This window comes from Anguilla rostrata, chromosome 1 (genome assembly GCF_018555375.3).
Source record: "Anguilla rostrata isolate EN2019 chromosome 1, ASM1855537v3, whole genome shotgun sequence".
Lineage (NCBI taxonomy): Eukaryota > Metazoa > Chordata > Actinopteri > Anguilliformes > Anguillidae > Anguilla > Anguilla rostrata.
Genome location: NC_057933.1, coordinates 49950104 through 49965447, shown reverse-complemented (window position 1 = coordinate 49965447; position 15344 = coordinate 49950104). Strand labels below are relative to the sequence as shown.

The following is a 15344-nucleotide window of genomic DNA, read 5'->3' as shown; positions in this document are numbered from 1 at the left end:
TGGGGGGGAGGGGGGAGGGGAGGGGTGCAGAAATTAGTGCGTCGTGTGTTTTCCCCCGCCCCCTGACGGCGCGAGCTCTGGATGGGCGGGGCGCAGGGCCTCTCGGTGTGGGCCCTCGCGGGGCCCCGTCCCGTCGGCACGCCACATTAAAGAGCCACTGTCAGGGAGCGGGGCCCTCATCAATCACGGAGCCTCCGCGCGGGGGGTGGAGTGCTGAACCGGGACGGGAGCGCCGCGTTCCAAATTAGGGGGAAAGCTCGGACGGGGGTGGGTGGAAGGGGTTTGGGGGGGGGTATGCACATTAGTAGCCAGGAAAGAAACCTCCCAGGCAGCGCGGCGTTTGAGAAATGAGCCTGGGTTCGGCGGCGCGTGGAGAGAGGCGTAAGGCGAGAAGCCTCCGCTGAGATGGATTAAATAGGGCTTTAATGGGCTGAGCCCTGGGAGGGCCGCCCCAGGCCCCGGCCCGAAAGGCCTTAAATAAAAACCCTGCAGCCGCCCAAAGACGCTTCGCTGTTCGGTCGTCGCTAACCGCAACCTATAAACAAAACGGTTAGCGTGTGCGCGCGCTACGCGCAGAGTTCCAGCAGAGGGGATGTTTAGCTTCTGGCACTCTTGCTTCCTGTTGGAGCTCTTGGTGGCCCTGTAATCAAAGCTAGAGGTGCAGAAGAATGAACCTTCTCCTCTACTTCATGGCAGATATCCCTTTATCTGATCCCATGGTTCTGCAGAAATGATTCTTTATGTTTAACGCTCTTATGATGACCAATCAAAGTGTCCTTCTGTAAAGCTTCCACGTGTTTTTGTTAGGGTGATGCATCAATTCTTACAATAACACTACCCTGTTTATTACTTATTGTTTGGTTTGCAAGATAATTAGTTTTACTGAATATAACATTGAAAAGATTCACAGCTTTATTTACATGTTTTGTATTCAGTCATGATTTTGAAAATGCTTTGTAGATTATTTGTTGACTAAAAAACAAACATGGCAACATTATATGATAATACTTTAATTCTTATTAGTTTCCTTAATGCTAGGGTACAGTTTTTTCATGCCTTTTCAGTTGGGCAGTGTTACTGAAGTCATTTTCGCCCACATGCTCTGTGGGTACTATACTGTCATTTTTGAACACGCTTGACAGCAAAAATCGGCTTCTTGAAGCACATTTCATCCTGCTTAGTTCCTTTTCACAGATGACAGTTGACCACACAGTTCACTGTGATTCCTGTGCTGGGTCGGGTGTGTGAGTCTGTGAGAGGGGGTGTGCGTCTGATTGCACTGTGTGTGAGCGATCAAGAGAGAAAAAACAAGAAGCGCATTGATTACATGCTATTATATGCATATGTGTGCTGTGTCTGCTGTCCATATGTTTGTGGGGTTGTGAGGATGTGTGACTGTGTGTGTGTCTATTTGTGTGTGTGTGTGCTTGTGTTTCTGTTGGTGGGTATGTGCATGTACATGCTTGTGTGTGCGTGAATGTGTATCTGTTGGTGGGTATCTTTGTATACATTTGGATGCATGAGTGAAGTGCCTCTCTGACCCTGTGCTCTCAACAGGAAGAGGAAGTGGAGGTGGACTCTCACACCATGGTGAAGAGCGGGTCAGAGAGCGCGGGCACCATGCGGGCATCGGGCACCATGAGCGACGGGGCGCAGACCATGATCGAGCACAGCAGCACCATGCTGGAGTCCGACCTGGGCACCATGGTCATCAACAGCGACGAGGAGGAGGAGGACGGAACCATGAAGAGTGAGTACTGTACCACTGGACCCAGCTCGTTCAGTACTGTGTTCATCTAGGTCCCTCAACCTAATGTTCTGTGTGTGCGTGTGTGCGTGTGTGCGTGTGTGCGTGCGTGCGTGCGTGCGTGCGTGCGTGCGTGTATATCTTAAAGAAGAGTGGTTTGCATCTACAGGTTGGATACTTACATTAATCAGCATCCTGTTATTAATCTAATGATGATATGTAATGGGGAAGTTGCATAAAATTTCAACTACAGTTAGACATGGAAATCCATGATTTACAGGTCAGGTACTTTCGCACTCTTCTGTTTCCTGTACACAGCCTCTAAATCAGTGACACAAATGAACAAAAGAGAAGCAGATGCTAACAACATTCCACCACACGGCCAGACAGTAAAACATTGTGCTTAAAATAGAAACCTGAATCATGGTAGTACTTCAAATGATGTAAAGCATCACAATCCAGGGACTGGTGGCGCCATACATCGAAGGAGCTTATGGGAGGTGGAGTCCAGAGCATTAAAATGTAATATTAAAAATAGTAATTGCTTTTATTGTAATTTATAACTTTGAACAGTTATGATGTCAATGAAATTGCGGAACAGATGGTTAGGGGCCTTTGTGGATGATGTAAATGCCACAGACCTTCAATAAAAGGGAGTAACCATGTGTAACTGAACTGGGATGGAAAATGTGTACCATCCAAAGTAAGGCGCTTTTCTAGGGTGCTGAAGAAGAGCGATCAAAGACCTTAAAGGTTGCAGCAGTTTGAGAGAACCGCATCCAATGCACGCTCACACTCCCCTGTAATTAAGTTGTTTGCCACTAGGTGGGAGTGTTGCATTAGTGTTTCCTCTCTGGCTGTACAATCATTGCTATCTTGGCTGGCTTCAGTTGAGCTGTAACTTCTGAATTGACTTTAATTTGTCTAACTGTAGTGTTCAAGTGTGGCAGCCTGTAAATGTCAAGTGCAGAAGCCTTTTAATTAAAACATTTAGATAGCAGACAGATGGAATCATAGCACCTTTGTTCGTTGTATCCATAAAGCGGTACGGTTAGCCTGTGGGTGTGTTTTTTTTGTTTTTTTTTTGACAAGCTCGTGCTTAGAGCTCTATTAATATGGTACTTCAATGTGTTTGGCAATTAGCATGTACCCACAAGGATTACATAACAAGTAAAATCCCATATCTTCAAGAAAAAAGTTTTATTTTTAATTTCCTGAAAATGCCACCCACATATTTCCCCCCACAAAATACACAGTGGTTGAAAGAAGCCGACAATAGAATGGTGTTGTTTGTGTGAGGCCGAGGAATGGCTTTGTTCCACAGTCGCTCACTTAGGAAAAAAAGGCCTTTGATTGCAGCCTTTGCTGTATTACTGTACATGTTTATAGTTTTGGAGTACAGATAAAGATCTGCTCCACTCTGGAGGATCATGGGTGTCAGGCGTGGAGCAGACTCTGACTGCTTGCTAACCTTGGCGAGTTCTGGACCAGGTCTGGGCTTGGCCTGCTCCTGACGTGTCCTGCTCCGTACGTCCGGGTAGTTTGGGCTTCTCTGGCCCAATACCGCAGCCGCCATGTCGCCTTACCTCGCCTAACTGAAGAAGAGGTTACATTATGTGGTAATTCTTCTGCTTGCCTATGGGTCTTAGAAAGGCACTTGGACTGTTTCTGTAAGGAAATTAAACCCAGGGAAGTTTTAATTGGATTTAGTACGCATTTTAAAGTTTTCTTTTCATGGTCCGTGTGCTTTTTTTTGCCTGGTGCTTTTTGTGTTAAATTGGGCTTATCTTAAAGGGCTTATTGATTTTAAGGGAAGGAATATTTTCACACATTAATTTAATTTAAAGTTTGAGCATGCAAGATAAGGAAAGTTTTGGAAAGGAGCAGAGTGGGTACTAAAAATAATCAAATTATTCAGCAAATAAATTTTGCATAGATGTTTGGCTGGATGTGTGTTCAGTAAAGTTTACACAGTAGATTTAGCAGTGGTTTGTTTTCAGTTACTTACTGATCTCTTCTAGAGTATGTAAAATGGATGCCGAGCCTCCAGTTAATAGTATTTTTTGAGTTACTGTAATGAGATAAGTTTTGGAATAAGGAAATCGCCCTGCTTTAGGTGATAAAATGTCGTAGCTCTTTGAAACAAACACTGAATGTGCTCTGAGTCAGTGCAGTATCAGTGTGGAAGAGTCTTTGCTGTGTGTCAGTGAGGTATCAGTGTGGAAGAGTCTTTGCTGTGTGTCAGTGCAGTATCAGTGTGGAAGAGTCTTTGCTGTGTGTCAGTGAGGTATCAGTGTGGAAGAGTCTTTGCTGTGTGTCAGTGAGGTATCAGTGTGGAAGAGTCTTTGCTGTGTGTCAGTGAGGTGTCAGTGTGGAAGAGTCTTTGCTGTGTGTCAGTGAGGTATCAGTGTGGAAGAGTCTTTGCTGTGTGTCAGTGAGGTGTCAGTGTGGAAGAGTTTGTGCTCTGAGTCAGTGCAGCATCAGTGCCAGACATAGGAAAGGATGTTTTTCCCAGACAGGAGGAGCAGAAATAATGCCGCTGGCTCTTCTGCAGTAGAGCTGCCTCTGTTAAAGAAAAATCAGGAGTGTTTTAACTTCCACTCTAATTCTACTTGTTGGCTAAGCCCCCCACCAATCCACTGCCAGGCGGGCATCTCAGGGGCGGGGGGGGAAGGGCTCTGAGAGGAGTGCCTGCTGCACGGCCTTTCCATTTTAGAAGCACGAAAGCGGAGCGAAGGCATGATAATTCATTCTACAAAAGCAGCAATAAAAGAGAGTTTAAATCAGAGCCCAAGGCCAACCCTCTTTTTCTTCGGCGCGCTGGCTGGCTTTCTGGCTGCCGCTTGAATGAGGTCATCGGTTGGTCAGAAGTGTCGGAGGGGGAGGGACTCGTAAGAAGCCTGATCCGCCCCTTGCGAACAGAATGACCGTGGGTGTGGCCGGGAGGTTGCGAGAGGTCCAGTGAGCAGCGAGGAAGCCGATTGGTTAGGACGGAGGACGATAACGCGAGTCGCCGGCGGAAAGAGACGCCCTGTCGGAACACATGAGGAGGGTTTGCGGTGAGGGTGGGAGGGTGTCCCTTCTGGAGGCTGGAGAAAGCTTGACAGGTGCCATTTTACATCAGCGGGGGGTAGTGGTGGGGTGGGGGTAGGGGGGGCGGAGTGGGTCCCTCGCAGTGCACTGGTACCGGAAACAAAGGCACCGATGCCGCAGCTGCGATTAAATTTAGGCTCTGGGAGTGAGGTCACACAGGCAGCCATTGGAAGCTTGTGACCCGCTCACAAGGTGTGGGCAGCACGCTATGAGGAACCGTAGAGGTGTGAAGACAAAAATGCAGGAGAGCTGAAAGTTCTTTTGTAATTCAAGTATGACTCATGCAGGTAGATTGAAGCTCCTTTCGGGACAGCTCAAATAAAGGCCGGCCCGTCCCCTACGGTCCTTTGCTAATCAAGGACTGAACATTTCTGTCCACGGACACGCCCCATCATGAATATTCATAAGATGAGTCAAGTTGTAAGGTTTTTGCTGAAGCGGTAGGGAGAAAGATCATTTAAGGTGAAGAATTCATACAGAATCTGTTTTGGTTCATCCAACCAAAGGAGAATTCAATGCCATATGTGAGTTGCCCCTCTTGTCAGTCACTGACCAACGTACTGACTTGCCCAGCGCCACACGGTGATATTGGGAGCTTGGCTACAGACAGCGGATCGGAATGTACTGTGCTGTCCTTGGCCACCCTGTTCCAGTGAAGCGAGTGGGCATGTTTGTGTGGGTTTGTGTGGGTGTGGAGTGTGGGAAGAGGCACAACGCTATCTCAGGCCCTGAACATGTGAAAAAATGACCATGCGTTTGATGTCTGTTCCTTCTTATGGAGGGGAGATCAGGCTGAATAACTCATATAGATCTATGTGACAAAATACAAAATGAACAGACACAAAAAAAATGTACAATTGGACAACATCTTTGATATGTCAGCACAAGAAGGGTGATCTTTCTGTAGACATAGACGCACTACTTTTTGTTTACCAGTGCTGTTTGCACCAAAAACTATGCTGCTAGCCTGTAATGAAAATCCCCCTACTTGTTCATTTGGTTGCATAAAATACAAGTGACATTGAATTGACTAGAATTTGAAAGCATTGTGGACAAAAATATGTCAGGGTTGCACATTTAGTCCAAAGGATTGATACAGAATCAGTCAGTCAGCATTGAGATCATTTTAAAAATCATTCTCCACTATATTGGTAAATATTGCCAGTCTCAGAATATGTTACCATTTACTGCTCAGGAGATAATGAAGACATTCCATTACATTCATTTAGCAGATGCTCATTATCCAGAGTGACTGATAATGTGTGAAAACATTAGCACATTCACCTGGCACACACGAGCGGTGCCGTTCACTTTCACAAACCGGCAAGTGCGCACGTACAGTCACGGAACTAGTAATAATTCATGATTAAGCTACTGAACTACAAGAAGCAAAATAAAAATATTGAAAGCATCCTGATTTCAGCCATAACAAGTGATGCCAAATGAAGCTATAAGAATAGCACAGTGACCTCAATTCATACAAGAGTGTTGGGGCTGGGGATTGGAGAGGAGCAAACATGCAGTCTGAAGAGGTGGGTCTTCAGTCCGCATGGGAGGATAACTGGTAATTCTGCTATCCTGATCTCTGTGGGAAGTTCATTCCACCACTGGGGGTCAGTACAGGCACTGCACTGTGACCGAGAAGTGAATGTGTAGGAAGGGTTAGCCAGCCACCCCGAGGTTGCAAAATGAGGAGATTTGGCTGGTCTGTAGGTTCTTAAAATTTATTGACGGTACGGCGGGGATGTTCCATTAACTGTGTTGTTGGCTGTTACAGAATGTATAAACTTGGTGTGAGCTGTAGCTGGTAGCCAGTGAAGTGAGGCGAGGAGGGGTGTGACACGAGCAGGCCTCGGGGGACTGTGGGCTAAGTTGTGCGGCTGTGTTCTGGATTTCCTGCAGGGTTCAGAGGCACAGGCAGGGACGCCCGTGAGAAGACTATTTCAATAGCCCCAGCATGAGAATACCAGGGCCTGGAGCAGGAGCTGTGTAGCGTGTTGAGGAAGGGGCAGATTTTTTGGGGTGTTGCGGAGAAAGAATCTGCATTCCCGACTCACAGCGGCTGCATGGGAGGAGAAGGAGAATCGGTCATCTAGGGTTTACCCCTTGGCTTCCTGCAGTAGAAGTGCTGGCAGTGAGCTCTCTGCTGGCGTCCAGGCTGAGGGAGAGGTATTGCAGTGGGGCCCGGGATGGAATGTAAAGCATTTCGGTCTGAGCCGGGTTGAGCCTTAGGTGATGATCCACCATCCAGCACGAATGCCTTTCGAGCGAGCAGAGATGCAAAGTGAGGCCTGACTGTTGAGCAGATGAAAGGAGAGAAAGGGCTGTGTGTACTCAGAACAGACGTGATGTGAGACCCCATGGAAAGAGAGAGCCAAGGGAAGATTGCCTGTATGGAGAATAGAGGAGGGGCCCAAGTGTGGTGTTGTGGGGGACACCTGTAGGAAGGTCATAGACAATACCAGAAAACATCTCAGTAAAACTGAAGTACTGTCCAGAGATGATGGTTGGTTCCATTTAAGAGCTGTGCCCGATATCCCCAGTGTGCTCAGGATGGAGAAGAGCAGCATGTGGTCTACTGTGCCAAAGGCTCCAGGCAGGTCCAGTGGGGATACGAGTGTGTGATAAGGAAAAGTGTATATTTGGCCTTGAGTCAGCTTGATCTCCTCCTGTATGGCATTGTTCCTGCATAAAAATGGTCTAACTCACAATTATATATTTCCAGATGTTTTTTTTTTAATTTGGGGAAATCCAGATAGGCATCTTCAAACATTCTGTAGTACACTGACAGTGCAGTCTTCCCAACAACATAGATCTGAGTGAAGATGGCCGTCCAGTTTGCAAACGGCCAAACTACTTTTCTTGCTTCTGTTCAAGCAGAAAGAATTCTGTTTTCTGCCAGTTTTCTTCTTTGACATTTATGCTGCATCTGAATAACAGTGGTCATATCAAAAGTGTCAGAACTTTTTTTTTTGGGGGGGCAGCTAGGTGGCTCATCCTATGGTGCAAAGGTGCATTGCTAGTGTGTTGATGTGCCATACTGGCAGGTATGACCAGACCTTACCCATGCTCACTTTGACTGGCAGTCTTGCATAACTGGCTATAGCATCTTTGCATCCAAGCCTCCTTAGTCCAGTTATTTTGTGTAGTCTTGTGCTATGCTTCAGTGTGCTGTTTTGCGTACCTGAAGTAAAGTAGCGAGTGATTTCTTACATACATGGCAGAAGACAATAAAACCATACTTTACCAGAGAATATGCAACTGATAACAAATGAAACCTTTTTTTAAAGAAGTGCGTGATTATTGTGTCAGTCGTTGGTTCACAGGAGAGCACATCTGGGGTGTGTTTACTTCAGCTGCAGTGCCCCCTGCATGGGGGAAGGTGGCACTGCACCAGATCTGGGTCAAATAATCTTTTCAAATATTTCATGTCCACTCAAATACATGTATTACTGTTATTTTCACTCTTTTATTAATGTTAAGTACCTCACTTATAGCCACAGGGTCACTGAACTGTCATTATTCTCTTCAGGCTTTCAGCATCTTATTGTTGCACCATGCTTTTGCACATTGTGTGCCATGCATGCATAATTAAGGCGGGCAGACACATCACAAACTACGGCCTCCCAATGACACCACTCCAAACACTGAACACTGGCGCACTCAGGCAGGCCCTTCTGTAGCTGTACTAATTGCCTGATTAATCTCAGGTGTGCTCAATTACCAGGCATGCTATTCACCCCACTGACTGAGGGTGGAGTTGTGGAAAAGGGGGTAATTAATGGTTTCTTTTTTATTAATGGACTTTCTTTTTAATGAAATGTATTTTTAATTTCATTTGAATTAATTGTACAGAACAAATTGATGTTTCAATTTTGTGTTCAATTCTTTAAAATAGAATTGAATCAATTTCAGTTATTTCAAATGAAAGTGTTCGTTCTGTTTACCAATTATTTACGAATATCTCAAATAAAAGGAATTGGTCTTCCCTGGTTTATTTTCAAATAACCTAAATACACAAAGCAGATATTTTAAATGAAAATTATTTGATTAGTATCTGTGTTTACCCGTATTTGGCTGACAGCACTGGCACAAGACGTGCCGATTGGCCGTTGCAAACTGAGATGAAAAGGGTCAACGGATTGTTCAATAATGTAAATTGCAAGTGTCACTTGTCGGTAGATGGTTAAAGATTGTTTGTCCTCATTGGTTGCAGCACAGATATTTTTGGCCTGGCACTAAGTGGATTTCGGTACTTAATTTTCTCTGTCGTCGTGTCCTTCAGGAAACGCCACCTCCCAGCAGGCTCCGCGGCCATCCTTCATGGACTACTTTGACAAGCAGGACTCAAAGAGCAAGTCCCACGACAACTGCAACCAGAACAAGCAGGAGCCTTACCTCATTGCCAAGAATGTCTTTCCCGACAACTGGAAGGTTCCGCAGGATGGGGACTTCGACTTTGTGAGTAAAAACCTCACCGTGCTCTTGGCCCAGTCCCTCTGGTTTCTCGCTTGTGGAAAAGATGGGCTCCTGATTGGCTCAGATGGTAAAGGTGCTTGTCACATGTCACATGTGCAAACTGGGCCCTTTTGCAGGGTCAAGCTTGGCATGTGTTGCTAGCTGACTGACAGGTAGTCCATAGTGATGGGGGGAGGGGAGTTTAATTTCGCCAAAGCTGAGTTACCTGTGGGGTTGGGGTCAATTTAATTTCAGTTCAGCCAATCTCAGAAATTAATTGGAATTCAATTCATGAATTTAAAAATACCTGTCATTTTCTGTGAGGAATTTATTTCCAGTGAATTAATTTAGTATTAATTCCGTGAACCGACTGCTTTGAAATGTAATTGATCCCAGCTGCGGTTAATGCTGTATTCGTTCCTCCAAAACTGCATGCACGTCCGCCCAGCAGGAGACTGTGAATTGGAACGAAAACGGGGTGGGTGGAGGCATGTTTTTGGAAGGCATATTGGCTTCCATTTTCTCATTTCTGGATCGTATAATGTCGTATTTATTCAATTGCTCAGGACGGAATTGAGCTGGCCTCGACGTCTGAATCACAAAGCGTGCATCATTGTGTCTTATCTGCCGAGCCGGGTCTAGTGCCTGGGAGTGAGTGAGACACGCCTGCCTCCCTCTTCGCTTCGTTAATCGCTGTTTGTTTGCTTTGCTCTGTGGCGGGGGGGCTGCGTTTCATCCAGGCCCACCTCCAGCAACCGCAGGACGAGGGAGGCCAACTCTTTTATTAAATGTCAGGAAAGATCCAGTTTCTCAGTCATCCCTCACCGATACAGGTGAAAACCTTCTGGTGATGATGGACCTGAAGCCAATGTAGCCATACCGGCACACCCAGATCCACATTACTGACCTCAAAGTGTTTGGAGGAGGGGGCCGAAACATGCTTTATTAGGTCATAGGCTTCTCTGTCCTTAGACAGGAAGTGTCCTATCAAAAGGTTCTGCAGCGTGCTGCTTCCTGTGTGTTTTTTTTTCCTTTTGTGTCCGGGATTCTTTGTCTGTTTTAAACCGCGTTTAAATGTACTCGGCTCATGTAATGAATAATTAGGGAAGATTAATTATGAAAGACTGTGCGCACATTAGCCTGCATGCTCAAATGAACATAGCAGATTTGATGGCATTGGCGCTAATGTGGTGTCGTCGCCCCGCTCGTTCCCGCTGGGCGGGTCCCGGCCTGCCCGCCGACGAGAGCGGCACGTCTCGCCGCCGAGCCGACTCCTTCCCCCCGGAACGCGGCAGAGCGACTCCTCCCCGCTGGCCGAGCACCCCGCCTCTGCGCGACCGCTTCGGGGCCTGCGGGGCGCGTCCTGCTCCTCCTGCTGCGCCGGGCCGGTCTCCTCGTAATTACCGCCGTGAAGCGCGTCGGCGGAGCCGCTCCGGATAAACGGAGGTCGCGGGCGCTGCCGCCGCCGCGTTCCTCTCCGCTGAACCGGACTGAAACGATTTCTGATTCGTCCTACGGCGGTTTGTTGCACAGAGACTGGCTGTCCAATCCCATTCCTCAGGAAGTCGGTACAGGAAAGGTTCCTTTCCCCATTTCCTGCTGCCTGCTTAACCACATGATCGAGCTAATTAGTGTCACGAAGAAGGAAGTAGGCTACAGGTTCTGCCAGTGGTGATTTCTGACCATTATTAGTAAATCCTTATTCATATTACGATAAAATAAAATGAGAGAGCAGAATGAAAAAAGCTTATCCTCATGAATAATTTTGATATCATTGCTTTTAGTGTTTTTACTGATACTGGGCTTGCTGTCATATTTGCTTGTGCTACCGGCCTCTTGTTGGCGAGTGAGTCTAGGGCAGGGCTGTAGGTTCTCACTCCAACACTAATGAAGCACCTCATTCAACAGCTAGAGAGCTCCTTGAGCTGCTAATGAGTAAAATCAGGTGTCCCGAATTAGGGTTGAAAACCTACAGGACGGTAGATCTTCAGAAACAGGGCTGGGCAGCCGTGCTCCAGCGTCTGAGGACGCCAGGTGTTTGAGCAGGTGGAAGAGAGGACTGCTCTCCAGTCTTAGAGGGCCGGGAGAATAATTGCCTCCTTTCGAAGGACATGATTTGTCCGTTGTTGGTGGGCCCATCATTTGCCTGTTCCTGCACTGCAAGTTCAGCCAGCTCTTCTGTAATCTCTTCATTATCCCACTATTCAGCTCGTCCCTCGTCTCCAGGAACTGCCTGCGCTCCATTAATGCCCTAATTATCAGCCTTACATTTCTGCTGAGAAAGAGATATGCTGACGGTGGTCTTTGAAGCAAAATTAGACGTGAACAAAATCTTGTTTAGCAGAAAAAGTAACCGAATAATGAAATTGGCCCATTAAGCATATTTGAAATTTGCGTATTTAAGACCAAAAACATTGGCTGTTGTCCCATCGGTCCCTACACAAAGGTCATGGGGTCACACTAAAGCACATCTACAGGCATGAATAGTGGAGGCCAAACTCTTGCTCTTTTGTGTAAGTTCAAACTGAGGTGCAGACAGTGTTAGCAATGCATCAGCGATGTAGCCACAGCGAGAGGCCGCCTGTTCAGTAGGCTCATCGGTGTTTGGTTTTTGGTGCCATAATGCAAAGTGCTTCAGCTGCCATAGCTACTAAAAGGTAACCGAGACAAAACCTTGTATGCTTTGCCCAGGGAGGTTTGAACAAGTGTGCACAGGCTTTGGTCTGTGCTGCCATCGTAGTCTTGCGCTCAGCGAGCGGTCAGGGGGTCAATACCAGGGAACCTGTGTCCTTCACCCCCAAAACATCAGCGCCTGTGGAGCAACTGAAAGAATGTGCATGGTTAGAGATGACGTGTTGTTTTGTTGCTGGCTTTTTAATTCAGGTACCAGATGAAATTCAAGATATTTCGGCTGTGCCCGTCTTTGCCTATCTGTATTTTGGAGAGGGAAGGCCACTGCCCAAATGTGCTTTGCTATGGACTGAAGTACAGTGGTTTCATGTAGCATGGCCCTTCCCCAGTCTGAGGGACAGGCCATTGTAAATGTACGAGTGTCTGCACACTCACGTCTGATTCTGCTTCAGACAGTGGAAAAGCCAGGTTACCATCTGGTTGCAGTTCACAGTTAAAAAAGCTTTTATGTTATTCAGTCCAGTGTTTGAGCCGCCCAGCCACAAATTAAAAATATTTTCAGCCGCATTGATTTTTCCCCCGGTTTCATCTTCTGTCCGGTGTTAAGTATCGATTGTTACAGTTTTATGGAAACCAGGGAGAGCAAAAGCGAGACAAAACTAATAGACGCGCACACCTGGCAAAGGATTGTTTCACAGAGTAACAGCCTTTTTGGCTGGGAACATTGCTTTTGATCATTTATGGCCTTTGGTTTTTTTGTGTGAGAGACATGGACTCTGCTGCTAACTGGGAAGAAATCCATCAAAGATGGCTCTGACGATGGGTGATCTGAAGCATGTCTGCACAAACATTGCAGAGGGAGAAGGAAATAGGGGAGCAGGAGGGGTGTATGTGTGTGCGTGTGTGTGCCTGCGTTTGCGTGGTGAAATCATGCATGGTCATGTTGCACATTTTAAGATGGTCTTAAGATTCAGACTGACCTTAATTCTGCTTTGAGAGGAGGTGTGAATACTGTAAAATGATGTAAGTTACTTTCATTTGAGTTATGCTTCTGTGTGAAAGCTGGCCTTTGATTTGGGCTCTGTGGTGTTGGTTGATGCTCAAGGTCTTGGAGGTTTTGCGAGTCTTTTTTTCATCTTTAATACCCATTAATGTTCTGAAAGAAGATATCAGTTAATGAATGAAGAGTTCAGGTAATCAAACTGGTAATGTTTTGAATGCTCAGATGATCTAAAAAGAGGAACTTTTCAGCAATTTAGACCTCAGATACACTTTTAGACCTTTATACAGTTACACTACCCAATGGTAGAAGTGAAAATTTGATGTTGAACTGGTACGGATAGTAGAATATGTGTGGTGCTAGTTTTGTGTGTGTGTGTGTGTGTGTGTATAGAGGGGGGGCGAGAAAAGGAAAATATTTTCCAAAATAAATGTGAATTTTTTACATTTCCTGCCATAATCTCGAGTCGGTAAGTTCCAGTTCTACCCTTTTTACATTTAACCCAAGGATAAATCCTTTTCGTGCTGTGGTTAGTGTTTCACCCGCAACGTCCGTTCGGGTTGAATCGGCAGAGCGGTCGTGCTGAAACTGCAGCCGTGGCGTGCAGCATGCACCAGCGCGAGCGCGGGCTCTGGGTCCTGTGACGTGCTACGCTACGCGCCGCGCAGTCCCAGTGGGCTTCAGCGGCGTGCATGTTTGAGTCCCGCTCACCGAGGCACGTAATGGCGTGCGGTCTGTGACACGAGGGGCGACGAGCGCGCGCCTGGCCTCGCTTCGCGCCGCACGCACAGCCGGCTGCGGAAAAGCCCGGAGAAGCAGAATTGGAACTCGGTTACCTAGGGAACAGCGCACACGGTAATGACTTCCCTTCCCACGGGGTGCAGCGGCGGAATCTGTGCTGTGCGTCTCGCGCGTCACCAGGACTTCTGAAGGGCCTGGGGATTTGCCCTGTCATTTTCATTTGTTCGGCTCTCTCCCTTTCTCACCTCATTTGAAAGGCGTTTGTGCGTGCGTGCGTGCATGTGTGTGTGTGTGTGTGTGTGTGTGCAGGCGTACGTGCGTGTGTGTGTGTGTGTGTGTGTGTGTGCAGGCGTACGTGCGTGTGTGTGTGTGTGTGTGTGTGTGTGTGTGTGTGTGTGTGTGTGTAGGCGTGGTGCTGTGCGTGCGTCGTGTGTGTGTGTGTGTGTGAGGCTGTGGTTGCTGTCATTGCATGTGTGTGCTGTGTGTGTGTGTGTGAGGCGTGCGTGCGTGCATGTGTGCGTGGTGTGTGTGTGTGTGTGTGTGTGTGTCGTGGCGTGCGTGCGTGTGTGTGGTGTGTGTGTGTGTGGTTGCTGCGTGTGTGTGTGTGTGTCGTGTGTGTGCGTGTGTGTGGTGGTGTGTGGTGTGTTGTGCAGGCGTGCGTGCGTGCGTGTGTGTGTGTGTGCAGGCGTGCGTGCGTACGTGCATGTGTGGTGGGTGTGTGTGTGCAGGCGTGCGTGCGTGCGTACGTGCATGTGTGTGGTGTGTGTGTGTGTGCAGGCGTGCGTGCGTGCGTGCGTAGTGCATGTGTGTGTGTATGTGTGTGCGTGCGTGCGTGTGTGTGTGTGTGCAGGCGTGCGTGCGTGTGTGTGTGTGTGTGTGTGTGTGTGTGTGCGTGCGTGTGTGTGTGTGTGTGTGTGCAGGCGTGCGTACGTCCATGTGTGTGCAGGTGTGCATGTGTGTGCAGGTGTGCATGTGTGTGCAGGCGTGCGTATGTGCATGTGAGTCTGTGTACTTTGCCCCCGCTTACACCCTCCAGGATAATTTCCCAGGTGACAATGGGTGTGGGTTTGGTTTAAATGTATCTACATGCAGCTGAGCAGTGATGGCAGCAGGCTCGAGATTAATCGCATCTCCCCTTGACAGAACTGACCGCTGAATTCATGCACGCGTGACATCACTCACCCCAGTCCCACAGTCCTGCCCGTAACAGAGAAAGCGTTGATCTAATGCCGGTACCCAGAGCCTGGCCCGAAGGCCAGCCGGGTCTGGGCGGGCTTAGGTTCTTAAAGTGGCAGAACTTCTGTTAGATAGATAGATTGGCTGAAAATAGTTTTAAATGGATCTGGATGCTGTATTGATCCCAAACCTGGCCAAGCTGGGTTTGCTGTGCCCGTGTTCATTAGCTTCTTCTTGTATTTGCTGGGGGATCTCAGTGACTCAGCTGGTCTCCGAGCTCTCAGTTTGTTCCACACACCCACGGCTCTGGAGCTCTGTGGAAAGCTCTATATTTTCACAGAAACATTTTCTAAATGATCCAAATCATATTATAAAACATTGCACCCTGCACATTTTCTCCTTCTAAAGCTGTTTCCCCAGTGTTATTTTGAGTCTTGAAATTAAAATTGAAATTAAAAGATGATTTAGAATTCAACACATTTTACAAACTTGCTATCC

General features: G+C 47.3%; 1 protein-coding gene across 2 annotated transcripts in view; it reads left to right on the top strand.

The window, feature by feature from the left end:
• The window catches only part of LOC135257687 (serine/threonine-protein kinase 3), an 80493-nt gene that overhangs the window by 46477 nt on the left and 18672 nt on the right, over positions 1 to 15344 (top strand). For both annotated transcript variants that reach the window (XM_064340706.1, XM_064340715.1), the window contains exons 9-10: positions 1558 to 1750; positions 9126 to 9301. In XM_064340706.1, the coding sequence (XP_064196776.1) occupies positions 1558 to 1750; positions 9126 to 9301 (369 nt within the window). The remainder of the gene's footprint in view (positions 1 to 1557; positions 1751 to 9125; positions 9302 to 15344) is intronic.